This window comes from Pteropus vampyrus, unplaced genomic scaffold, assembly GCF_000151845.1.
Source record: "Pteropus vampyrus isolate Shadow unplaced genomic scaffold, Pvam_2.0 Scaffold50, whole genome shotgun sequence".
NCBI classification, from domain to species: Eukaryota; Metazoa; Chordata; class Mammalia; order Chiroptera; family Pteropodidae; genus Pteropus; species Pteropus vampyrus.
In genome coordinates, this window is record NW_011888831.1 from 5,457,213 (window position 1) to 5,484,829 (window position 27,617).

Here is a 27,617-nt window from a genome sequence, read left to right on the forward strand (position 1 = left end):
CCCAGAAAGAGCTGGGTTCCAATTCTAGTTCTGTCATTTATTAGCTATGTGACTTGGGCAAGTGATTCAATGTTTCTAGACTTAGTACCGTAGAATGGGAATAAAATACTGAGTCTCATGGGGCTGTTCTGATTAAAATGTGTAATATATACTTTTACCAAATACCTGGCATGGCAAAACGATTTCATTATAGTCAAGAACCCCAAATTACGAATTGATACTTTAAACTTTTGTTTATAAGTCTATTTCTTATGATTTGAAATAAATGAATGTGTAAGTGATGAATAGGTTGTGAGGACGGCCCCCAAAATCTAATTAATAAAGATCTTGAAAAATTGCATTGCACTTCTGGAACTTTCCTGAGTGTCGCACTCATTTCAAATGTGCAAAAACATTTCTCAGAGATCTGAACAATCAGACATTTAGACCATCTACTCTCACAGATAAAGTTAATATACCACTAGGTCAATGACATTGTGGACAAAATAGGTTTCCATGGTTTTTAGTTCTAGTATCCTTTTCACTACATTAGTGATTTCATCATTTTGCACCTGGAACAATGGACCATGCTGTAATGGCTTGTCGGGTTCCTTTGTACAAACATCAAGAGTAGTAATGTACATCTGGTTTCATTTTGCGGGAGTCTTATTACATATAAGTCTTAGTAATTTTAACATAGGGAGGAGGCAAGAGAACTAAAGTGTTAAGCTATATTCAGGGACTGCAATATGCTGATCAGCCCTGCAGCCAGACAAGGAGGAAACAAAGGAAGGCTTCGGCTGGCATAGCAGAACAACCCATTTCCCCACACAGTGAAGAGGAAACAGGAAAAACAGGATCTTTAAGTGGCCCCTACACAAAATAAAATCATTCATTCCCTATGGCTAACACCATGGGGAACCTATGGATTAAAGAGTGGGAACTGCCATCAGGACTTTCACACTACATATTCTTACCTTTTCATGCTACATACTCCTATCTTTCCTCACTGTATGTCCATATCAAAGGAAAATGGGTAAACAAAGTCTTTAAACTGTAACTCACAGGAACTAAAGAACGATATGTAAACTGAATTCCCCAAACACTCTGGGTCCCTCTCAGTGCCTTTATTCTGTCTCTCTTACAGTCCTTGTCTCTCTCTTTTGCCTTTGTCCCCCTCAGTCTCTCTCAGGCTCTCACTCTGCCTCTGAGAGGAGACTGCATTCTGTCTACGGAATGTTACCCCTTCTCTAATAAACTTTCCTTTTGACTCTAACTTTGGTGTGTTTGAATTCTTTCTACACTCTCCACCAAGAACCCTCCTCTCAGTGTGGGGCTTGGTCTCCCCTGAGAATTCACCCTGTCCGGCATCAGTTTGCTATTAGAGACAGAGCACTCCTACATGGCCTCAGACAGGGAAGGACATCAAAAGCTTGTGCTGGACCTCTCTGGAGTCTGTTGACACATATATTTTTCTTACTGCTTTTGCTCTGTATCTTCTGTAAAAATCTTAGCCATGAGTATAATCTGTTATGGACTCTTACGAATCCTTCTAGCAAATCACTGAATGGAACAATGGTAAAACAATTTAGCCGTTTCTAACATTGTTTTGTACCTTTTTGAGATCCATTCTCTCACATACACATACAAACAGCTATGTTACCATTTGGCTTTAATGAGAAGGGAAATTAGAAGTTCTAAGGAAAATACTTTGATTTCTTAGGCTCAGAAGAGCCATTCTTTCTGTGTGAATATAAGTCAGGTGTTTGTATCGGTCAGGATTAACTAGGTAATGCTGCGGTAATAAACTGTATCAAACATTTCAGTGGCTTAAAATAACAATGGTGTATTTCTCACTCTAATACACATCCATTGAGTGCTGACTGGGAGCTCTGCTCTGCTTCCCCCTCTCTAGGACCCGGGCTGACAGAGCAGTCATCCACTGGAACATTGTGCATTGTAATAACAAAGGAACAGGATCCCTGAAGGGTCTCACCAGCATTAAGTGCTCTGGTCCAGAAGTGGCACACATCTCTTCCATTCAAACTCACTGGATAGAACTAAGCAAATACCCAATTTCAAGGGAACCAGAGATGTAATCTTACTTAACACGTTCCTGGAAAGCAAGAGGGAACCAAACTCTTTAGTTTACAGTCCTAATGACGAGCACAGGTCTCCATTAGTTGGGGAGGGCCTAGCTGGCCAGATTTGAAGTATCAGCCTTTTTCTGCATTGCCCACCTTTAGGAAACAACACATGCCCATCAGGAAGAGGGGCACACAATGACAAATTCTCAACTGGTGGGCAGGTGGACATGGGAGTAAGCTAGAAAAGCACACGTAGTCATTTCCCGGGGGCATGTGAAGTCTGAAAACGGCTTTAGGAAGAAAAACCCACCTCAGCCCTTGAGAATCTCAGCTCTAGAATAGGACTTATCAATTTGTCCTACTGGTCCAAGAAAGAAGAGAAGGGGGAGGAATCGATGAGGATAAAGGCACAGAAGAGGAGGAAGAAGAGAAGGAGAAAAAGAAAAAGGCCTTTAAATGCTTAGAGATCTCAATAGTTTGCCCAGATAGTCCAATCCCACAAAATTCTTACTAGAAAATGTACAATCATCCTTTTATTTGTTCAGTAAATACAATATGCCAGCATTGTGCTATGGGCAGGCATATTAGAATTAAAAGAAGTGGTTCCCTTTTAACACATATCCACTTTAAGGGCTTAGAATCCAGTGGGGGTAACAAAGAAGCAAACCACATCAAACCATTTTCTAATTGCTCCAGTGAGTGAATGTACAACGTTCAGGAAAGAACTATGACATTGACACTAGGCTGATTTTCCAAAAGCCATTCACAGTCTCTTATCACTCTTTACAACAGAGGCTGAAGAGCTAAAATTCCTGATTTGCCTGCTCTCCAGGTGGCAAAGGGCCATGTGACCCAATGCTGGCCAATAGCATTAAAGTATCAGTTGCTAAGTAGGGTTTTAACGGAGGAGCTTTTTAAAGGGACAGCCAGCCAGTATAATCACTTCAGTCTAATCTAATGAGATTTTGGGTCTAGAGCAATCACTTTGTCTTTAATGCAGAAATTAAACCTGGGACTGGAGGAGAAAGGTTAGAGGCAGAACAGCTGGTTATTGCAGTGGTTTAGATTAGAAGTGATGAAATGAACATTTAGATATTCATGAACATTTATTGAGAACCTTCTCTATGCCAGGCACAATGACATTCTGGGGCTACAAAGACAAAAAAGACATGCGTCAGTACAAGGGTCCCTTTCACCATGCCAACCACAACCCCAGGGCAGGAATGAAAAGTGCTCATGGAACCTTAAGTTTGGGACGTTCTGTCCCCTGCTTCAAGTCCAAAAAACAAACAGGGTAAGATGGGGTCAGAGGAATTAGGCCAGCTCCATTTGGCAGCAATTCAAAGAGGCACCTGGACCACCACAGTGATGGGAAAGTGACTGAAGAGGCGGATGGTCCTTTTATGTACTTATCTCCTCCAAACAAGCCCTGAAGTTTCCCTAGATCTGGTCTAGATATTTTAAATCACTGTATGTAGCAAATTAAAAAAGGAAAGGGGATGGTTGTGGGTGAAGCCTAGACTCAAAAATAGGCCCACCTGATGAAATGGTCTGGAATTAGAGAATGGCGATGGTGCACAACTTTGTGAATACACTAAAAACCACGACTGTATACTTTAAAAGGATAAAATTTATAGTATGTGAATTCTCTCTCAATAAAATTAACTAATTATTTAAACAAGAGGAAAAAAATAATCAACCCTACTACTTAACTGTAAGCAAACTGGGACTTGTTAACGAGTCAGAGCCTCAGTTTCCTCATTTGCAAAATGAGAAAGGTAGGATTTACTTTACAGTTAGAACAGTAGACTGTTCTGAATATTAAGTGTGATAATGTAAGTTAAGCACTTAACATAGTGCCTTGCAGCTAGTAGAGGCTAAATATATTCTAGTTCCTTTCCTCCTAAGTGCCAATAAAAATTTTAAAACAATCATTTTCTCAGCAGACGCAAGATGTGACATAAGCTCTAGGCAACCTCTCTTCAGACGGTCTTGTCTCAGACAGACGAGAGAAAGGATCAAATGAGAAGGCAGAAACAGACACCAAAGCTAATGCTTACTGCGGAAAGAATGCAGATTTACTCTGCAGCTAAGCAGTGCAGAAATAAAGAGAGATTCATGTGGTGTAAATACAGCTACAGAGACAGAGCTGTGGTAAAGAAAGTCAGGTGGGCAGAGATTTCTGCTTATAATTCTAGTTTGGTACACAGAGTCCAGTTTCCAAAATAGTCAAATCTACCCCAACACCTGGACAAGTACATGTGGCTACAATGCAACCCTAATGTTTATAGATGCCCCATGCTCTACTGAACCCAAACAAACCTTACACAACCAGAATTGTCTAGCACAGTATCAAGTCAAGGAATTTATATTTTTATTGAATTTCTCGTTTGTGACTGTTCCACATTCAACCAGGTACTTGTCAAGGGCCTGCCATGTGCCCAGCCCCGTGAAAGGTATTGATGTGAGGGAGAAAGGGAAGCATAAGCCATGATCCTTGCTCTCAAGGAGCCAGCTAACCTCTTGGTTTGAGAGCAACACTTCACAGTAAATATATAAAAGGCATCGTGCCTTGCACAGAGCAGTGGTTCAGTCATTATTTGTTCATTGGCTCAATGAATTAATAGATGGCACAATAATAAGACAATTGTGTGAGTGTGGGGCTTGCTCTAAGAACCACAAGAGGGGTTGGAGTAGTTGGAAAAGGCTTGTGCCAGAGGCTGCAAGTTGCCTGCTCAATATCAATTCTTCCATTTTTCCTGTAACAGAGCCCCTATTTTATATAAGGTGGCCATATGCCCAGATAAAATACTACATTTCCCAGGCTCCCTTGGAGTTAAAGGTGGCTAATGAGATCTAAACAGAAATTTTCAAGAGAGGCTTTCAGGAAAGTGCCTTAAAAGGCAGACCAACAGCTGTCACTCACTCTTATGTCCTTCCTTCTTTCTTCTAATTCATGTCTGAAACATGAATGTGATGGCCGGATTTCTAGCGGCTATTTTGGACCATGAGGCAACCTTGAGACAGAAAAACAGAGAAGAAAAAGAAGCCTGAATTTCCGATGACAGTAAAGTCACGGTATTCTCCCTGGACTGCTCTCTTCTGGAATTCTTTTACATGGGAGATAAATAAGCCACTATCCTGCTTAAACTACTTTTCGAGATTTTGTCCTATGCAGCAAACCCATATCTGAAACAATACAAGGTTCCATGAAAAAGCCAGGTATTAGAGGAAGGGTTGGCTTTGTGACTGGGCAAATGGAGGTGGGAGGGCATCTCAAATGCCAGAAAGAACACAGAAAAGACACTGGCAGGAATGGGCACTGCCTGAAAGCAAGTGGGTAGAGAGTAGAAGATAAGAAGCCAGATGACATTTTAAAGATGTTGGAGGAATACAGGACTTGACTGGGAAAAGACCAGGGACTATAAAGGAACAAGAAAACTTGTCTCCCTCCAAAGGAGCAAAACACCTCTGGACCTGGAGGGTGGTGAGAAAAAAAAGAGGAAGAGGTAGACAAAGAGGCTTGGGGAACTTCATTACATAAAGAGATGTGAATATGAGCTGTGGCTTGGTTCAGCCAATTGACAATTCCTGTACTTAGAACAGCAAAAATAACACTATCCAAGATTTATTAAACACTTATGTGCCTGCTCGTGTGCTGTACACTTTAAACACATTATCTCATTGAAACTTCACAACAAGTCTATGACATAGTCCTATCGTTATCACCTCCACTTGGCAGACAGAAACCTGAGGCTTAGAGAAAGTCAGTAACTTATTCAGCGTAAACCACAACCTTCAAGCTGGGGAACATCGAGCCCAATTTTCAGATGCAGAAAATGTTTGTACCATTATTTCAAAGCCAGGAGAATGTATGAAGATCCTAACTTTTAAAATACAAAGATCTAGAGTCATATATAGAGCCAACTGCTTTGTGAACATTTCTTAACCAGAATAAAAACAGACTAGAGGAACAGAAAAGTTTTCAGACTTAGTTGCATTTACTACTTGTAGAGGAGGAAGGAATTGTTAAACAAACCCTCCCACTGCCCTCTGATCCTGAGGTGTGGCTGAGGCTAAGATAGTGGGGGTGAGGGGAGGTGGGAGGCCAACATTGAAGAACCAAGGAAACAGTGATGCAATGTCGACTCCAGTTACAAATGAATCACAGCCAGCCACCAGCTCATGTGTCTCAAATAGTTTTTTAATAACTCTCCGCAACAGGGAATGGGGAAAAAATTACTCTATCACAGCTAAGGCTGAAAATTCAATACTTTGAATTAAGTTATTCAAACACATCCGCTGAACACAGGAATTCTTTCTGGAGCAAAAAATCTCATTAGTCACTAATGGGAAGGGGGAAAAAAGTCAGGTTTCAAACGAGCTAGGTAACATGAGTACCTGGCAGGAAATGCATTTCCCAAGAAGATTAAAAATAAAAAATCTCCCTCGGCAGCTTGGCAGAATCTGCTGGCAAGGCCTCCCATGTTGAGAAATCGAGGATTCTATAGCTGGCCCAGGACAATATTACATGCTGGAAGTTAAAGTGTCAGCTTTGTAAGACTGACCAAAGTTCAAGTGCTGACATCATACAAGCTGTTTGACTCTGGGTAAATTTCTTTACTTCTCCAAGCTTCAGCATCTTCACCTATAAAATGGGACTAATCATTTCCACCCACTGTAAGTCTAAACAAGATGGTCTGCTGTTACTATAACTCTGACAGAACTCACATCTTTAGTGTTCTCAGCCTAAAATCTTAGGAAAGAAAAGGCCATAGGGTACAAAGGAAAGAGCCTAGATCTAGCTTGTAGGCCCTGCCTTGAGGGTCATGAGCATGTGACCTTGAGGTTACTTTTAAGGGCTCTGGGGTCCTCACCTGTCTGGAGAGGGGCAAGATGAGACCAATTCTAAGATCTCCTCTTATTTTAGGCTCTTGAATGTTGCTGAGGTTCTAAATAACAATTCATTAGCTGCTCATTTCAAGATTTAACAAGTTACCTGCTGGGAAGTTGTTTCTTTATCTAAAAACCTATGGTTTCTACCCCAGGAGCCAAAAAGTCAGTGAGAATCTTTGCAGTCTTGGCCCTTAACACAGAGGCTTGAAGTAAGACCTTGATAAATCCTTGTTAAGTGGGATGAATGGATGGATGGATAGATGGAGGGATGGATGGATTCCAAGGGCCAGCAAAAACAGAGACTGCTTGTCCTCCGCTGAACAGAGTTTAATGCAGGAGAAAATGCTACCAATTAAAAATATTAATGATATTTACTTTGTCATCTGAACTAAAACCAGGCAAAAGGATGCCTGACTCTAAAAGCCACTTTTGGGCTTTGCTAGTAGGGTGTACTTTGGTCCAGAAGGAGTGCATGTGTGGTACAGGGACGCTACAGGCTGTGGAAGGAATGCATAAACCCCGAGAAGGACAAACCTTTCAACCTCTATGGCAAGGGTGGTCCAGAAGCATGTCAGCATGAAAGGTAAAAATGAGGACATGCAGTTGTGGCTGCCCAAGAGTGCCCAGCTGAGGAGAGGAGGTCTCAAATCCAGCAGGTGGTCTGTTTATCTGTGAGGCCAAGTCTACCCAAGAGCCCCACGGGTGGGCAGCAGCCCTGATGGTTGACCTTAGCAGCAGATGGATTGATCTGATGGGGACTTTAGCGGTAAAGAAAATAATAATGCACACACGCATATATGCACTTAACAAATGCTTTGTTAAACTCTTTAAATATTTTATTGTATTTAAACTTAACTACCAAGGGGTAGCTGCTATTATTTGAAAGCACAGGCTCAGGAGTCAGACTGCTTGGGTTCAAATCCTAAATGCCACTTATAAGCTGGGTGACCTGGGACTGGATTATTGAAGCTCTCTGGGCCTCAAGATTCTAATATGTAAAATAAAAATAATCCTACTGGCCATCTCATGAAGCTGTTGTGTGGTATAAATGAGTTAGTATGTGTAAAGTACTTAGAACAGGAGCTGGCACAAAGTAAGCCCTCAGTAAGTGTTAGCTATTCTCGTTATTCTCATCTAATAGATGAGAAAGGTCAGTGGCTTGCCCATGGCCTCACACCTAGTGAGGGGCAGAGACAGGGCACAGACACAGGTCTGACTTCATTGCACACATGACCCAACACAGCTGATTCTAGCTCTATAGTCCCCAACCCATCCCATTCACATCATCACCCTCATCTATGGCAACATGGCCTAGTCTTTCTTGGTATTAATCAAGGCCACGAGGTGCTAAAAGGAAGATATTAAAGAATAGGCATTCTAGTTTATTTAAACTCTGATTTGGCTACTATATGTAGAAAAAAAATGTGTCTTGGTGTGGGGATCTGCCTGTCATCAGAGAGAAAAGAGCATTTTTCTAAGGCAGGGAGCCCCTCTGCCTCTGGGCCTTACAAGAGGTCTCCTGTGTTCTCTCTCCTTGAAACCCTGAGAGGAAGGCAAAGCCTGAATTGCCCAGTAAATCCAATCTTCAGGTAAGGATATCTGAATACAGAAAATGAGATCAACAAGACAGGTAATAACAAGCGTTGGAGAAGTTTTGGGGGATATGAAACCCTTATACACTGCTGGGTGGGAATGTATGTTGGTACAGCCACTATGGAAAACAGTATGGAGGTTCCTCAAAAAATTAAGGAAAGAATTACCATATGACCTAGCAATCCCTCTTTTCTGGATTTCTACCCCCAAAATTTGAACACATTTATCTGTAAAGATATATGCAGCCCTATGCTCACTGCAGCATTATTTACAGTGGCCAAGACATGGAAACAACCGAAGTGCCCTTTGATAGGTGATTGGATAAAGATATGGTACTTATATACAATGGAATATTACTCAGCCATAAGAAAAGATAAAATATTGCCATTTGAGACAACATGGATGGATTTTGAGATTATCATGCAAAGTCAAAAAACTCAGACGGAAGAAGGTGAAAACCACGTGATTTCACTTACGTGGAATATAAAACTGAAAGCGACAAATGAACAAGACAAACGCAAACTTATAGACACAGACAACAGTTTACTGGTTACCAGAGGGTAATGGGGGTGGGGAAAGGAGATAGAAAAGGGTAAAGGGGGTCAAATATATGGTGACAGAAGGAGATTTAATTTTGGGTGGTGAACACAATTCAATATACAGATGATGTATTATAGAATTGTACCTTTTGAAACCTATATAATTTTATTAACCAATGTCACCCCAATAAATTTAATTTTTTAAATTAAATTTAAAAAATAAAATAAGAAAATGGGCATGATTGCTGGTGGAAAGAGAGAAACAACATGAGGGCCAATCCAGCAAGAATGCCTCACAAACTAGGATGACCACTCTGCCCTGGGTCCTTCCCTGCTGCCCGGAACGTTCTAGAAAGAGCTAGAGCCTTGCCAAGAAAAATACATTCATCATAGGAAAACACACCATCTGTGATCCAGAATGATACAGATGATCTTCAAAGATCTAGAATGATCTTTGAAGCATCAACTCAAAGAAAACAACCTGTAGTCATAGTTAGTGTAAAGTACTTAGAGCAGGAGCTATGTGCCAGGACTTGTTCAAAGTCCTTTAGAAATAGTATTCCATTTATACTTCACATCAATAGTAAAAGATAAGCAGCCTTTATTAGCTTCATTTTATAGATGAGAAAGCTGAGACATAGAAAATTCAAATAACTTCTCCCAAGGTCACACAAGCAGTCTAGCTTCAGAGCCCATGGTCTTCATCAGCATTTTCGAAGCTTTTTGTCCTACCTACAGCAAGAAATACATTCTATATCAGGATGCAGGATACACTCACTCATTTATACATAATCGAAACAAACTTTTTAAACAGAAAAATGCCGTTACCATGTGCAATGCAGTCTGATGTTTTCTATTCTAGTCCATCCCATTAAAAGACTATATCATTCAACAAATATGTATGGAACACTTATTATATGTTAGACACTGTTCTAAACTTTGGAGCTATGTCAGTGAATAAAAGAGATAAAAATCCTTGTCCTCTTGGAGCTTGCATTTTGCTAGAGAAAAAGATGAATAAGATCCACATGCAAAATCGTACCATCTAAGGTGGTAATTTGGTGAGTATGATGGAGAAAAATAAAGCAAGGACAGACAAGGATGGCCAAGGAAGGCCTGGCTATGCTTTTATTCCTCATCACACTGATTTCAGTGGGCTGTCACCCACAGTGTGAAAACACCTGCCCTTAATCCCTCCAGTCTAGTGCCTCTCTGTATGTCTTAAGGGTCTTTCTCCTAGATTGCGTACCCATGCACACATGTATGTTATTGTGTGCACATGTGTATACATGTATAGGAGTGTGTGGATGTTTGTGCATACATGTATGCATATGCATGTCCACTCCCATTCATCTCCTCACTGGGGAGGTTTTGGAGACAGTAGGCAGGGCCCCCACATGCAGTTGCACAGGGATTCCCTACAAAACTTGCTTTGCAGAGAGATCTTGAGATGGGGCTAGAAATACGGCCCAGGTACTGCTAGCCAAAACCATGAGTGCCAGACATGTGCCCTGGTTGGAGTCTTCAGTCTAAAGGAAGGAGAACCTTTTTCTTTTTCTTCTTTTTTTTTTTTAATCATCGATCCACCCAAAAGGGGGACCTTTTGTAAATCGTTAGGCCAGAAGAAATGATAAATTCCTAATCTGCATCAAGGTGCTCTATGTGGTAGGGTGTCTTTAGAAAGAAGACAGTTCACAAAAATAAGTCACTCCCTGGAGAAAATCCAGTGCATTGGGCATACCCGGCAGGGTGATTGATGTGGAACTGAGTAGAGATGGGATTGGAGCCAACTCTGAAGCAGCTCTGGGCCACTTGAGTAGCCTCCACTGAGGGCATTTGGAACTTGGCATTAGAGTGAAATCTTCAGACTCTTCCTTTAAGTTAAATGGGCACATAAAATATGTTACTAGCACAGGAGGCAAAAGCATGACCTATGGGAAAAGCAGCCAATCTCTGCTAATGAATAAGTGTAATTGATCACAACAGATGACTTGATGGACCTTCCAATGTGCTTTTAGCAAAGTGGACAGTTTTTCATTCAAATGCAAACTTACCCGATAAGATCTAATAATGGAGATTTTGGAACAATCCCAGCATCAGTGATTTCTTTTTTTCTTTTTTCTTTTTCCTTCCTTCACGTAGCAGGAAAGAATCTGAAGTTTCTGATCACAGCTTGAACTAACCAGACACCAATTTATGCTTTCACTGTGGCTGAGGAGACCCTGACGGTCCCTAGGGCACCAAAGGGACATTCACAGGCCACCCCACATCCCTGTCCTTTCCTCTTTAGCCCCATTCCCACTCCTTAACCTATGAGGGGCTGGGTGGGAGACAGTTTAATGCAATCATTCATTTATTCAAGAAATATTTATTGAACACTTACTATGTGCAAGGCACAATACTGACCATCACAAGGAGATTCAAAGATGGCTAAGACCATGTCCTTTTCTCAGAAGAGAAGGCAGAGCACTAGACATGATCTCTGGGCACTAGGTCAGCATGAAGACTCTATGATTCTAAGCCCTTCCCTTCCCACTCAGGACTCCTATTCTTCTAGGAAGCTACAGATCAAGTGCAAGGAAGGGGGCTAGTCAGCAAAGGTAGGCAGGCAGTGAGGATTATGTACACCAACCCCCACCCAGAGCCTGTTTCAATTTGGCCCAAACATAAATATAGGCTGGAGAAAATGAGAGAGATGTTCAGAAAATTAAGTGGAAGACCTAGACTTCTACATCGAGGAATCCAGGAGAAATGGGAGCGACTGGAGTTTATGCAGAGAAGGATACATACTATCGTTACCTGTGCAAAGGAATGATTGGCCAACCTGTGGAAGATTAGTGGGAAGGGACAAGAATGGTAATGTTGCAATAGAGCAGAAAGGCTGAGGCCTAATGAAAGATTCCTCCCATGGTCTGGCCAAGTGCACCATTCCATCACCCTCCTGCCATCACCACAATGCTTATTTTCATAAACTCGCCCAAGCTGAAATCACCTTGCACTATCTTTTTTTCAGTTACACAAGTGGCTTTAAGGTGAACAGATAAATCTTACATCCCTTCTAGCCAGGAGTCTGAGGTAAAACAGGACCAATAAGATGTGCCAGGAATGGGATGCAGGAGGCAGCCAGCAGCCCCCCAGGAGATGCGAGGCAGGGATCTAGAGAGGGGTGCGCCTACCTGCAGAGGAGCCGTCTTCGTGGTCCGAGCTGTTGTGGCTGCAGTCACTGCCCCTCTCCGGCGAACTGTGGCTGGGCGAGTCCCGCTCGGGAATCCGCAGGAATCTCTTGCGCCGCCATGGGGGGAGGTGCTCACGGGCCCCGCGCCGGGGGTGCTCATCCACTGCTAGGGGCGAGCCCAGCCCGTCCTTGGCCTCTGATTCTAGCTGCTCTAGGTCGCGGCTCTTCCGCTGCTGCCGCCGACCCCCGGGGATCAGGTGCATCCAGCGATGGGGGCTGCACGCCCGCACCGGCTTTTCGGCCTCATCACGGGTCCCAAGCCGGCAGGGGGCCACGAACAAGTGGCCTAGGACGAATTTCTCGTTCCAATCCACCATCTCGAAGTCGTGGTCACTGCTGTCGCCCCCATCGTCCGCGCCCGAGGCGGCCAGCTCGCCCTCCTCGGATCCCCGCCCTGCGCGAGTCCCAGAGGACCGCTCTGGGGCGCTGGGAACTATGCCATCGTGACCGGGAAGCGCACAGTCCTCTCGGGGCCTGAAGAGGAGACGAGGCTGCAGCAGCTGTTGGTGGATGGCGGCAGTCAAGCTGCGCACCGCACCCCCGGCCGCTGCTGCCCCGGGACAGGTGGGAAGATCCAGGCAAACGTATGGAGGAGTCTCTGCCCTGACGGCCACCTCCGGGTCCCGGCACGCAAGATCCCGGGTGTCTCCGCAGCCACCCTCTGCGCCCGCCTCTTCGCGTGGTGGCTGTGCCCGCTCCGGCCCGGCTGGCGCCGGCTCCTCTGCCGAAGCTCCCTCGCTGCCCGCGTCTTCGCCCTCAAGGGGCCCGCCGCCGACCTCCGGCTTCTCCCCGGCCAGGGCTGCCTGCAGGTAGAAGACTTTAAACTTCTCCTCTGCCAACACCTGTTGCAGCCGCTTCAGGTTGAGTTTGCAGCGCTCCAGCTCCCGCTCTATGTCCAGTACCGAGTCCAGCTGCAGGACCGGCGCCTCCTCTCCAGGGAACTCGGCCTGCCAGTGGCGCTCAAAGTCCTGAGGGTCCCACATGCCGGGTACCCCTTCGGGCCTCCGGGGCCCAGCTCCTCCGCTCGCGGCGGGCTGGGGTCGCGCCTGGGTCTCTCCGGGAAGCCCGCGCTGGCGCAGTCGTCTGCTCTTCACTTCAGCCCCAGAAAAGAATAGGAGAAAAAATAAAGTTTTTCCCCTTCCGCCCTCGTGTCGTTTTCTTTTTCCCCCTTCTTCCTCTGGGTTTTGCCTCTCTGACGTAAGCGGCTATCCGCAGCGGAGGCGGGCGCCTGGGGGCCCTGGGTCCGCCCCTGGCAGGACGCGCGAAGCCTGCGGTCCGCAGCGCCCGCCGCCCGCCCGGGCGCCCCGCGGGGCTCTGGCGATGAGAGAGCAGCGGCGGGGGCGGAGCCGCGGTGGCGCGGGGCCAGGCCCTGCAGGCGCGCTTCGGAGCTGCGCTGGCAGCGGGGAGGCTAGGGGAGGGCCGCGGCGGGGCAGGCCTGCAGTGTTGTCCACCCAGAGGCTCCTGAAGCTGGCTGCCGCAGAACCGGCTCGCACCTTCCTGGCCAGTCGTGCTGCGCAGCTCCCGCCGCAGCACCGGCTCCCTGCACCGGAGCGCGGGGCCGCGCGGCCGGGGAAGGCGGGAGCCCGGGTAAGGGAGGGCGCGGGGGCGCCTGGGCGCCCAGCCAACCTTCCGCCACCCCGCTCTCCTCTACCTCCCTAGCCTAGGGTCAGGCGGCGCCTTGAACCAAAAAAGGTGGGGTAAAGGCGATGTGGCGCGGCGGCGAGGGCAGGTGTCGAAGCGAGCGGTTTGCCAACCCCACGGCATTGTCCTTTGCCAGGGTTGACTGAGCGCGTTGAACTAATTTGATCAAAATCACAGAGCTATTTAATCCAAAACTGGGAATAAAACTTTGGGTTTTTTGAGTCTCTTTAAAGCGTTTTCTCACTGCTCACTAGAGCTTTTCGGGGAAGAAATAGGCAAATTTGACAGCTCCAAATGGCTTAGAGGCCTCTGTGACTTCAAAGCTGAGAGTACAACCGCGTGACTGAATTAAACCATGACAACGGGGGCCTTAGACACTTGTGTGTCTAAGAGGTCTCTCTACTCCATCTCCTCTTTGTGGCCTCAATGATTCTCCTAGGCAGGAAAAGAATGGAGGAGCTTGTGGCCAGGCGCCTAGGTTGGCCCTCGGGATGGGGGTGAATGGGGGACAACTCCCGCTTCGCCCTCCTTTCCACACCTGATTTCACCACACTTTTCCAAGATCTTAGGTGAGGTACCACTATCTGCAGAGAGAAGTCCTGATAAATTATCTTGTGCTGTCTGCAAGGGGGAACCATATCCGTGATTCACATTTCATTCATTTTAAGGTTGAAGAAATTGATACTAGGAGACTAAGTGACTTGGCAGGTGGAAATTCTTCCTGTCCTCAATGCCCTTTGAGAACTAGACATAATCCAGCTCCCTGTCACTGGCCTCTCACCTAAACCATCTGAACAGGCCGTCTTGCTCCCACTTGCTTTTCAATCCCTTTCAATCCATCCATTAAGGCTGGATATTAGGAAGATACCAGGAAGATAATTCTTAACTACAAATGAGATAGTGACATGCTTTTGCTCAAAAAACTGCAGTGGCTCCTCATCATCTACAGGATTGAACCCAGACTCTTCTGTATGACACAGGAGACTCTCCTACATTTGTTCTCTACCAATTTCTCTGCCTTCCTCCTGCGCTTTAGCCTTACCAACTCCATGCTGTCCCCAAAGACGTCCCACTCTTTATGGATGTCTTTTCCTCTTCCTTGGAACTGCTGTCCTTACGGGCACAACTCCCTACTGCCTGAGGGACTCCTATCTTCCTTTAAGACCCAGCTAAAGGATCTCCACTTCTGAGAAGCCTTTTCTGGCCCCTATCCCTCTTCCTTGAGTCACCTCTCCATCTCGTACATGTCTTTATCGTTGCCCTTGTGCCACTTTCTTATAATTATTAGTGACATTTTTTGTTTCCCCTACCTCCAGAACACCGCAAGGGCAGGAGTTGTGCCTTTTAAGCTTCTGTATTTCTGCTGCTTCTTCCAGTGTGCTGGAGAGATAATTGATTGTTGTTGAATGATGGAAATGAATGAATGAATGAACAGACAGATGAAGGATTCCCCACCTTGCCGCTCCTACTTGGCTTCTCCAGTTGTGAATCACTCCAGATCGGGAGCAGATGCGCTTCCACAGCAACTTCTCAACTCCGAAATTTCCTGTCTTGACAAAGTCTGTGTTTACTCATTTTCTCAATATCTCTTCTTCTCTCTCTCTTTTCTTTTTTTTTAATTAATTTGGTCTGCTACTGGCATGACTCATCAATATTTGTCTTTTTGTCCGACTGCTATGGGGGAATGAATATGTTTTAAAATACATTAATTGAGTATTCTCCAGTTTGTGTGATTTCTCAGTTCTTCACCTAGTTCCTCAAGCGTTCTCTCCCACCTTAGCTTTGTATTTTGAAGAGGTGGTGCCTACCTCCCCGATCTCCTTTGTCCATTGGGAAGGACTGAGGAGCTCCCAATGCTTACAGCTGCCATGCAGGGGTATTCCATCAAGCAAAGTCCAAAGGCATCTTGGCCTCTGTTAGGATTTCAGAAAGAGAAAGGCAGCGCTACAGGAATGGATGATCTCTGTCAACAACATATTGATTGGAAGATGCATCAATATGTATATTTAAATGCACAAAGGAAAAAAAACCTATAAGTTACTATAAGCATCAATTTCTGAATTAGTAAGTTCCCTGGGAGGTTAGTTTCAACTCTGTCCTTTAATTAAAACAGCAGTATGATTCCCTTTTGGTCCAAGGAAGTTGTTACCAATACCACTAATTTTTTCCATGAGGACCAATATAGCCAGAAATGGTAGCATACATCTTCTGTAAACAGATCCCAGGGGCAAACTTCATTGTTTCTAGCTGGTGGAGAGTTCAGCTTTATTATTTGACTTTGGGTCATCATGAGGGCAGAGGTAGAGTGGATGACATTTATTGAGTTCACATTTCTAGTTGCCATATATCTTTGATCGTATCTAATTCCTCACAACAACCCTATAAAAAAGGTATTATGTCGCCACTTCAGAGAGAGAGAGAGAGAGAGAGAGAGAGAGAGAGAGAGAGAGAGAGAGAGAGAGGAATGAAAGATAGATCAAAGAAGTTAGAGGACACACGCCAATCTGCTGCATTCTAATAGCTTTGTGGGACTTGGCCCAGGCACATCTGTCATTAATATTCACTCATCTAATAAATATTTGTTGAGCACCTACTAGGTGTCAGGGCCTGGAAAGTAAAGTTTAAACTTTGTAACCTGGCATATCAATCTCTTCACAATAGGTCTCCTAACCCCAGCCTACTTTTCCAACCTCATTTCCTGAATTTCTTCTGCTTGCTGCACCCATTCAGACCCCTAATCTGGGTCACCCTAATCTGAGCAGATGCCTTTTATGTTCCATGCCACCTACCTTTGGCCCATCTCGGATTTCTGCTGCAGCTACGGTGGACAGTTTCCAAGGGCTGCTGGGGTCTCACTTCAAGTGCCCACCCCTACTTCTCTCTACTTTTCTACCCTAGGATTTTTCTCAGACACAAAGCTCTCAAGCGCATCTCAGATGAAAGCCTCTATGGGAGAAGTTAACATGCCCAGGGGCATTTCACAGTCAATGGAATTGGGAGCTGGTTAACAAGTGCCTGGGCTCCTGTCTTTGGAGGGCATTTCTGAGGTGTTCTCTAAATGGTTGCTCAGTGGTCTTCAACAAGAATGAGCCCAGTTGTTCACAGTGGTAACCAATCCAAGATGAGCACTCTATTGTCTGTCCTTTTCTTTTTTCTTTTCTTTTTATTTCTCAGGCAAGGCAACCCTTGGTTGACCTCACAGATTGCAAGGACCTTGTCAGTTTACAATCTCTTATTTTTTTATTTTTTTATGCCTATATAGCACCTGGTATTCCTAGGTGGTCTCCCATCCAAGTACTAACCAGGCCCGACCCTGCTTAGCTTCCGAGATCAGACGGGATTGGGCTTGTTCAGGGTAGCATGCCCATAGACTGTCTTTTCTTTTCTGTCTCCATCACTCCTGCTTCTTGGGATAATCTCCTGACTACAGGCACCAGGGTCTTGTGTCAGTCCCTGCTTTTCCCCTCTGGGTCTCCCCACGAGATGCCCTCCTGCCTTCCCAAGCCCTATTTGATACAGATGCACAAGGGCTTCACCATTCCCCCTGATATTCCTTGGTCTCTCATGTTTTCCTTTGCCATGCTGCTTCTTCCTTTACCTGATGACATCCTTTTTGCCTGTCAAAACTCAGCTCAACTGTGACTTTCTCTCTGAAGCCTTCCCTTTCCAAGGTCCAGAGAGGCATGCCTGTCTACAGAGAGTTTTGCCTTGATCCTAGCACTGGTCATACCACACTGTAATTAATTCCATGGCTTTTTGAGGAAATCTTGGCTCTGGCCAGTTGGCATCTCTTATTCCTCCAACTGCCACAATCCTTAACACAGTGCCAAACAGAGTCATCGTCTAGTACAAGTCTGTTGAGTAAATGAATGAATGACCAATAAGTGAATGATTAGTACTCCACCTGGACTCTTTAGACCTTAACTTCATGCCATCTTAAAGCAAGACCACATTTACCCAAAGAGAGCATGGGAGGACATCTCTGAGGTGATGCTGCCAGGAGCTCTGCTTTCATATTTTCTCATTTGTATAACTATCACCATTATTGATTTCCAGAATACCTACATTATCTCAAAAAGAAATTCGTACCAATTACCAGTCCCTTCCCACTTCCCCACAACCCACTATTCCTAGGTAACCACTAATCTACTTTCTGTCTCTGTGGATTTGCCTCTTCTGGACCTTTAATATAAACAGAATCATACAACAGATAGTGCTTTGCATCTGACTTCTTTCACATAACAATGTTTTCTAGATTCATCTATGTTGTAGCACACATCAGTACTTCATTCCTTTGTGTGGATGAATAATATTTCATTGCATAGATATACTACATTTTGTTTGTTCATTCATCAGTTGATTGCCATTTGAGTTGTTTTCACTTTTTGGCTATTATGAATAATTCTGTTATGAATAGTCATGTACAAGCTTTTGCATGGACATATTTTTTAATTCTCTCTGGCGTATACCTAGGAGTAGGTCATATGATAATTCTATGTTTAACCTACTGAAAAACTGCCAGTTTCCCAAAGTAGCTGCTGCATTTCACATTCCCACCAGCAATATATAAAAGTTCCAAATTTCTCCACATTCTCACCAATACTTATTATTTTCCTTTCTTTAAAAAGTTATAGCCATCCTAGTGGGTATAAAGTGGTATCTCATTGTGGCTTTGATTTAGTTACATTTCCCTAATGATTAATGATGGCAAACATCTTTCCTTGTGCTTATTGGCCATTTGTATATCGTCTTTGGAGACATGTCTATTGGAATCCTTTTCCCATTTTTATTTGGATTATTTCTCTTTTTATTGTTGAGTTGTAAGAGCTCTGTATATATTCTGGATACTAGGCTCTTATCGGATATATATGATTTGTAAATATTTTCTGACATCCTCTAAGTTCTTGATGATGTTCTTTGATGCGCAGAAATTTCAAAATTTGATGAAGTCCAGTTTATCTATCTTTTCCTTGGTTGCTTCTGCTTTTGGTGTTATATTTAAGAAATCATTGCCTAACCTAAGATCCTGTAGATTTACTCCAACTTTTTCTTCTAAGAGTTATATAGTTTTAGCTCTTGTACTTAGATCTTTGATCCATTTTGACTTAATTTTGTACATAGTGTGAGAGAGAGGTCTAATTTTATTCTTTTTTTCTCTAGATTTATTGAGATATAATTGACATACGACATTGTGTAAAGTTTAAAGTACACAACATAATGATTTGATACACAAAATGGGGTTAGTTAACACATCTATCACTTTATGTAATTACCATTTCTCTCATGATGAGAACATTTAAGATCTACTCTCTTAGCAACTTTCAAGTTTATAGTACAGTATTGTTAACTATAGTCACTATACTGTACCTTAGATCTCCAGGACTTACTCATCTTATAACTGTAAATTTGTACACTCTGACCAACATCTCCCTATTTCCCCCATTCCCCAGCCCTGGCAACCACCATTCTACTCTCTGTTTCTATGAGTTTGGCTTTTTTAGATTCCAAACATATGTAAGATCATATAGTAATTGCCTTTCTCTAACTTATTTCATTTAGCGTAATGCCCTCAAGATCTATCTATGGCAAATGGCATGATTTCCTTCTTTCTCATGGCTGAATAATATTCCACATATAAATATTACATATATAATATATATATACAAAGATCCATTCCTCTGTAGATGGACATTTAGGTTGTTTTCATCTTGGCTGTTGTGAGTGATGCAGCAATGAACACAAGGGTATAGATATCTCTTCAAGATAGTGATTTCCATTTCCTTTGTAGTACACCCAGAAATGAAATTCCTGGATCAAATGGTAATTCAATTTTTATTTTTTGAGGAATTTGATACTGTTTGCCATTGTGGCTGTACCAATTTATATTCCTACCAATAGAGCACAAGGGTTCTCTTTTCTCTAGATTTCTACTAATATTTGTTATATCTTATCTTTTTGATAATATACATTCTAACAGGTATGAGGCGATATCTCCTGTGGTTTTAATTTGCATTTTCCTGATGCTTATGGCTGTTGAGCACCTTTTCATGTGCCTATTGTCTATTTGAATATCTTCTTTGGAAAAATCTCTATTCAGGTCCTTTGCCTATTTTTATTTGGATTTTTTTTTTTGCTATTGAGTTGTATGAGGTCTTTATATATTTTAGATATTAACCCCTTATCAGACATGTGATTTGCAAATATTTTCTCCCATTATGTAGGTTGTCTTTTCATTTTATTGATATTTTTTTCTGTGCAGTAGCTCTTTAGTTTGATGTGTTCCCACTTATTTATATTTGCTTTTGTTGCTTGTGCTTTGGTATCATAAACAAAAAACTGTTGCCAAGACCAGTGTCTTCTAGGAGTTTTACAGTTTCAGGTCCTATGTTTAAGGTTTTAATCCATTTAACTTTGTGAGTAGTGTAAGATAGGGGCCCAATTTCATTCTTATGCATGTGATGATCCAGTTTTCCCAATACCTTTTATTGAAGAGGCTATTCTTTCCCCATTCAGCATTCTTGGCTCCCTTGTCAAATTTTTTTTTCTCTTGTCAAATATTAATGGACCTATCTGCAACAGTTTATTTTTGGGCTCTCAATTCTCTTCCATTGGTCTATGTGTCTATTTTTATGTCAATACTATGCTGCTTCGATTACTTCAGCTTTGTAATATAGTTTGAGATCAAGAAATGTGATTCTTCCGGCTTTGTTCTTTTTCAAGATTGCTTTGGCTAATTGGGCTCGGTTGTGTTTCTGTACACTAGCAATAAAATGTTCAATCCTTTTTTACTCCATGGATCAGTTATACAACATTCACTTTTGAAGGGAATCTCTGCCCGGATAGTGTCTACAGCTGTATTTTGTTCTCTTTCCCCAGCTTTATAACTAGAACAGGAAGAGATTCATAGGGCAAGGTATGGGGGAAGGGTGCTGAGACTCCATGCCTCTCCAACACCTTTTCCACCTTCCGCCTTCACATGCCATAATTTGTTAAAGAAATTAGGTACTTTGTCCTGTAGAGTCTCCCACAGTCTGTATTCTGTTGATTGTAACCTCATGGTATGTAGTATCTTTTGCCATGTCCTTCCAGTGAATTGCAGTTAGATCTAAAGTTTGATAAGATTTAATTGGAGAAGGAGGTAAGATTGTTGCACAGGTGGAGATCTGTTCTTCCCCCAGAAAGCACATCATGCCTCCATGTCTAGCCATGTCTCTTCTTGTGATATTAGTAGCCATTGATGATGATTGAAATGGTGGTATGCCATCATTCCTTTTTCATTTAATAACTGGAAAATGTCTGTAAAAAGAAACTTCCTCTCATCAACTATTTGGTTACCCAGAGGTAGAATTCATAAAGGAGCATATGATAGATGCTCAATTCTTTGCCTTATTTCCAATTTTTAAAAATAATGAGTCCTCAAAAGGTAACCAATGAGGTTTGTTTTGTTTTGTTTTATTTTGAATTCTTTTTAGTATAATGATAAATTCAGGGATATATTTATGCATTTTATTACACTGTAGTTATTATCTTTATAGATGTTCAAATCATTCCATCTTTGGCCAGCGGGAGCCTCTTCAAGTTAGTTTTAAAAATCTTTTGACATCAGTCTAGTGGTCTTTGATAGCTTTGCTGCTTTTTTGCTTGACAAGATGTTCCAGGCTTATCTTGTGTATTTCCTGTCCCAGAAGTAAAATCAGACATTTCTTCAAAGAGCCCTGGTTCCTTATAGTGGGAAAATGGCATTTGGAAGGCCCAGTCAGGATGGTAGATGTGTTTATTTCTATTGAGTTGGTCATTATTTATATGTCTTTTCAGTGGAAAAAGCTAGGAAATATACATACTACTCATGACATAGTTTAAATATATATTTAATATTTTTGACAAAATTTTTACTTTATCTTATAAATCTCACTTTCTCTTTTTTTCTCCTCAAAAAGAGACTCTGTTCTCAAAAATACTAATTTGATTACTCATATAACAACCTCATAGGATTTGTCATTAATTTGCATGTCATCTGTGCCCAGAGATCATGCCAGTCCTGTGTGTCATTCTAAATTTAGTATATTGCTGCCAAAATGAGAAAAAACTTTTTAATCTTTACCAATCTGAAAGGTGAAAAATTGTATCTTGTTCTAGTTTTTTTTTTTTTTTACAGAGCCGACTTTTTTATACAGAGCCAACTTCTTTATATGTGTTATATTTTTCATGAATAAATAAGATTCATTTCTCTCATTCTAGTTTTACTTTGATGTCTTTGGTGATTAATGAGACTGAGAGGATTTCTTTTTACTATAGACAAGTCCCTGGGTTAAGCCTTTTTCCCCTAAACTGTTGGTATTCTCTAAAATAGCATTTCCCAAACTTCAGTCATCTGCATAATGTTTTTTCCCAATTAACAAATCACCCATGCTATTATTTACTAACTATATTTTAGTTACTAAGCCTCTTCCTAAGCAGTCATATACAAGCATAATAAATATTAATAAATTTGGTGCCTAGTTATATACTTCTTTAATATATAACTAAATTGACATAAATACATTACTCTTCAAATAAAAAAGTGGGTACCACCTAAAATCATCTCATTTACCACTCACTTGTGGCATGAGCATGCTCTGAGAATCACTGCCCTACAGGTTTTGGCATTCTTGACTGAGATGGAATGAGACATGTCAGTCATTGCTCCATGTCGACATATCTTTCACAAGAAAGACTGTGTTCTGAAGAAAGCCAGACCAAATACCTGCCCTCACTTGGTGCTGGAGGCAATCTGCACAATAACAATAACGTGCTTTACTACTTGATGTAGAGAAGAGGACCTGGGGCTTGGTTTTCGATGCTGCCGTGAGCCAGCTGGGTGTCCCGGGGAACCCATGTCGCCACTCTAGCCCTCAGTTTCCTCATGTGTAAAATGAGGAAGTTAGTCATGATTTGAAGTCCCTTCCAGGTTTGAAGGCAAGGTTTGTAACCCTTCCGTCTTTGTGCAGAGACTTCCCAGTTTAGAAGTAAGAACATGCTCTCTTACAGTCATTCCTTTTCTCCCATCTGGGTTCCCAAGTCAGGAGTGGTGGTGGGTGGTTCCAGCTCTGACAGCAAGCCTCTCTTTGGTGTCATTGACAGATAACTCACACCGAAGGAGCTAAACAGCTCCTAAGTACAGGAAACACCAGGGTAGCTGAAGAGCAAAGCAGCCATGCCCAGCTCCTGGAGGAGCAGAAGTTAGGGCAATGCAGGCTGTGTGATAGTCAGGAGAGGGACTTGCCGTCAGGTAAGCTTGGGCAGCCTGGGGCAGGGGCGGAGCCCAATAGGAAAGGGCATGGAGAAATCCGGGAGAGGCAATTCGTGAACCCCAAAGCCCAGGTCACATCCTGCTTCCAGCAGCAGGGCCCAGACCGGCAAGGACCAGGTGCATGTGTGCGTGCCCACGTGTATATTCTAGAGAATCAGAAAAGTATGGTGCTTATGAACCAGACTGCCTGGGTTTGATTATCACCCTGGCCCCTTACTAGTCACACGGCCTTGGACAAGGCAAAGACTTGTTCCTCAGTTTTCTCATCTGTAAAATGAGGATCATAGCATTACCAACTTCGTAAGATAGTAATAAGGATTAAAAAAGGGTTAACACATGAAAAACAGAGTAGTCATAAGCATCGGTTTATGTGTGCCTAAGGGAGAGAGGAAGAAAAGAAAGGAGGGCAGGAGAAAGACAGAGCAGGGTAATCAAAGCTGCTTTCCCAGGTCAGGGGAGTGATCTGTAGCCCTGAGTTCTGGGAAGAAAAAGGGATACACAGAGGTGAGCTTTTCTCACAGAGCAAAGGCTACTCCTCAAAACAAACAAACAAGCAAACAAACGAAAAACTGCCTAGAGGTGTTTTGTTAGTCAGGGCCCAGAACTGAGGCCACCGGCCTTACCCAACAAAGGTGTGTCTTACTAAGAAAAACAACACATTGTTCAGTAGCATGTGTACCTTCTGTTATCTGTTTGAAGATGCTGAGTTACCAGAGATGGTACCTTCTATGGAAACTTACACGTAGCTTAGGGGAGTGCGAATTGCACTTAAATTGCAGGGACAGTCATGAGTTATTGTGGGTTGTGTCACCTAGAAAAGCAAAACAGATCTGTGGAGTGTGCCATTTGCTCAGACAATTACATGTGCAGAGAAACCCATAAATTTCTCTGGACAGTGGGTCAGGTAACCTGCTTGGTGTTCCAAATGGTCAGTGCTAGTACTACCTAAGCATCCGGAGATCAACCAAGGCTCATGATCTTAGTGTTCATAATCCCTTCCAGATGCCATGCCCACTGAAAATACTGCCACAGAGGAAGTAGTTTCTTCTTCGCACCAAACAGAACCTGACACCTGTTGCAGCATTTATTTTATTTTTTTGGCTTAAAAAAAAAATCTCTAGTGATTTCCTTGAAGCAGAGAGAGAGAGAGAGAGACAGAGAGAGACAGAGAGAGACAGAGAGAGACAGACAGACAGACAGTATGTATATGAGAGATATATCTAGAGAGATAACCTTCCTGTTGGCCCCTTTACTCAAATGCTCTGGAAGGTTTGAATCCTGCACAAACTTCAACTCTTTCACTGGGAGTATTTCCTGCTGAGGGGCATCCTCCTCAGAGACTGGCTGCCACCCTCAGAATGAAGATTCACACAACCCCAGAGTCAGCACAACTTGTTCCTTTTTTTTTTTTTTTTGCTAGCTTTACTGAAATATAACAGACAATTCGTTGCTCGTATTTATATTGTACAATTCAATGAGTTTTTTTCCAATTACTGTTGGCATACAATAATATATTAGCTTCGGTTGTACAGCATAGTGATTAGAGATCTATATAACTCATAAAGTGATCACCTCACTAAATCTAGTGCCCCTCTTCCCCTTCCATATTCATTACAACACTGTTAACTATTTTCCTTATGCTACACTCTACATCTCCATGTCTATTTTATAACTATCCATTTGTACTTCTTAATCCCTTTGCTCTTTTTTGCCGTCTCCCCCAAATCCCCTCCCATCTAGTAGCCCTCAAAATATCTTCTGTATCTACGAGTTTATTTCCATTTTTGTTGTTGTTGTTGTTTATTTTGTTCTTTAGATTCCACAAGTACATGAAAACATGCGATATTTGTCTTTACCTTATTTTACTCAGCGCAATACCCTCTAAGTCCATCAAGGCAATATCTTTTTCCAACTCCTTCCTTTTAGTCTGTGTGTGTCTTTTAATCTGAAGTGAGTCTCTTGAGGCAGCATATGTAGGGGACTTGTTTTCTTATCCATTCAGTCACTCTCTATCTTTTGGTTGGAGCACTTAATTCTTTTCCATTTGAGGTTCTTGTTGATAGGAGTGTAGTTATTACCATTCTTTATTCATGTTTTTCATACATGTTTTTTCTTCTTAAAGAAGTCCCTCCAACATTTCCTGTAATACTGGGTTGGTGTTGATAAATTCCTTCAGCTTATTTTTGTCTAGGAAACTCTTTATCTGTCCTTCGACTCTAAATGATAGCTTCACTGGATAAAGTATTCTTGGTTGTAGATCCTGGCTTTTTATCACGTTGAATATTTTGTGCTAAGCCCTTCTGTTCTGCATAGTTTCTTTTGAGAAATCAGCGGCCAGTCTTATGGGTGCTCCTTTGTAGGTAACTAACTGCTTTTCTCTTTTAAGATTCTCTTTTTGTATTTAATCTTTGGCATTTTAATTATGATGTGTCTTAGTGTGGGCCTGTTTGGGTTCATCTTTTTTGAAACTCTCTGAGCTTCTTGGGCTTATATGTCTATTTCTTTCACCAGGTTAGAGACGTTTTCCATCATTATTTCTTCAAACAGCTTTTGATTTGGTCGCAAGAGGGATGAACAAAGCCTCTATCATCTATGCCATTTTTTCTGGTCTCTCATGAAGTTCTTTTATACTTTCCTAGTATTTCCCCTACCTGCTGACTAGCAACTGAAATTCCTTAAACTAGTTCACACCTAATGTTCTACATCAAGAGGCGACAAGCTTATTCTGTAAAGGGCAAGATAATAAATATTTTAGGCTTTGTGGGCCATGTAGTCTCTGTGTCCATCTCTCAACTCTCCTCTGGTAGCTAGAGATCAACCGTAGATAAGATGTAAATGAAAGCCACAGTCGTGTTTCAATAAAGCTTTTTTATAAAAGCAGGAGCCAGACTTGGCCCATTGGCCAGGAGGTTGCCAATCTTTTGTTCTACATTTACAGAGAAGGGAGGTGGAATGAGGTAGGGAGAGCTTTCATTTATAGAGTATATACTACATGCCAGGCACTGAGCTAGCACATTTGATACATGGTACTTCATTTAGTCCTCACAAAAAATCGCCATCTGGAAGGTACGATCAATATCCCTATTTTATAGCAGAGGAAACTGAGGTTCGGAGAGGTTAAGTGAGGTTGTTCAGGGGATGCTGGTGAGATCTGAATGTGAAGTTCCAAAGCCTGTGTTCTTTCTACAGAAACAAGGACTTGTAGAATGCTGGAGCTAGATGGGCCTCAGAGCTCACCAAATCCATCATCCTCACTTTATAGAGAGGAAATGGGAATCATAGGGGGAGATCAGATTGAGATCAGCTTGCTTTCTTTCTCCTATTTACACAGGAATGGCCCTAATGCTGTCACCTAGGACACAGTATTTCTCCTCCTAAACAGATGGTTTTCAGCCGGGACACTCACTCCCTGGAGGCAAATAGCAAACTTCTTTCTTACATGCTTCCCATTCTTCTGCCCTTATCTTTTGCAGAACATCTAGTAACACATCACAGAAACAGCTAACAATTTTTTCTCACTGGAAGATCTATATTTATTGTAGCAATGCCTATGGAGGTTTGAAGTAGCTAGACAACTTTATGTTGCAAATAACAAACTCTAACTCAAAAATAAAGGTCTTTCATTGGCTTACAAAGCTGAACAGTTCAGAAATGGGGCCAGCTTCAGATAGGGGCTTGATATAGACTCAAACAATGTGCCCAGGACTCAACTTGTCTCTGTTGGTTTCTCATCATCTTCAGCCTTGGTTTTAATCATCGGCATTCTCTCCCTCATGGTGGCAAAATGACTGCCAGAAACTACTGAGGCAACATTCTTTCTTTTTTGCATATTTCCCCCAAAGAAGGGGGCTTCCCCACCCCCACTGGAAACCCCTGTAAACATTTCCTCATAACTTACTGGCTTGGGTTAACTATCCATTTTAAAGCAATCGCTGCATCCAAGGTTTGGGACACTCTGCCGTAAGCCACTCAGGATTCATCTCTGGAACTGGGGGTAGGGTTAACCGTACCCAAACCACATGGCTCAGAACCAGGGAAGGATTAATTCCCCCACGGGAAATCAGGGTGCCGTTGGCAGGAAAAGAGGGGTTGGCAAACAAAAGTGTCTGCCCTAGGTTGACCTAAGAGTTCTCAAAGAGCTCTTCTCTTCCTAAGAGTTCACTATTCTGTTCTATATTTTTCTACTCTAGGCAGAGAAGCTTGTTTTGAATACACAGCCCCTCCCTTCTCTTCTTGGAGATAAGGGTGAGCCTCATTCTACCATCTTTCTGGCACATGAGCCATGTGTGAATGGCACCCAGGGTGAATGTGGGACAGCTGTGTTCCTAATGGACACTTTTTGGTGGCCGGGTGTATAT

General features: G+C 42.7%; 1 protein-coding gene and 1 pseudogene across 1 annotated transcript in view; both read right to left on the minus strand.

Annotated features, from left to right (window-relative positions):
- The window catches only part of ABR (active BCR-related), a 183,969-nt gene extending 170,443 nt beyond the window's left edge, over nucleotides 1-13,526 (minus strand). The window contains exon 1 of the mRNA XM_011359903.2: nucleotides 12,271-13,526. Within this exon, the coding sequence (XP_011358205.2) occupies nucleotides 12,271-13,312 (1,042 nt within the window). The 5' untranslated portion in view covers nucleotides 13,313-13,526. The remainder of the gene's footprint in view (nucleotides 1-12,270) is intronic.
- Nucleotides 13,527-17,223: 3,697 nt separating this feature from the next.
- LOC111739457 lies at nucleotides 17,224-17,342 on the minus strand (annotated as a pseudogene).
- Between the last annotated feature and the right edge of the window lie 10,275 nt (nucleotides 17,343-27,617).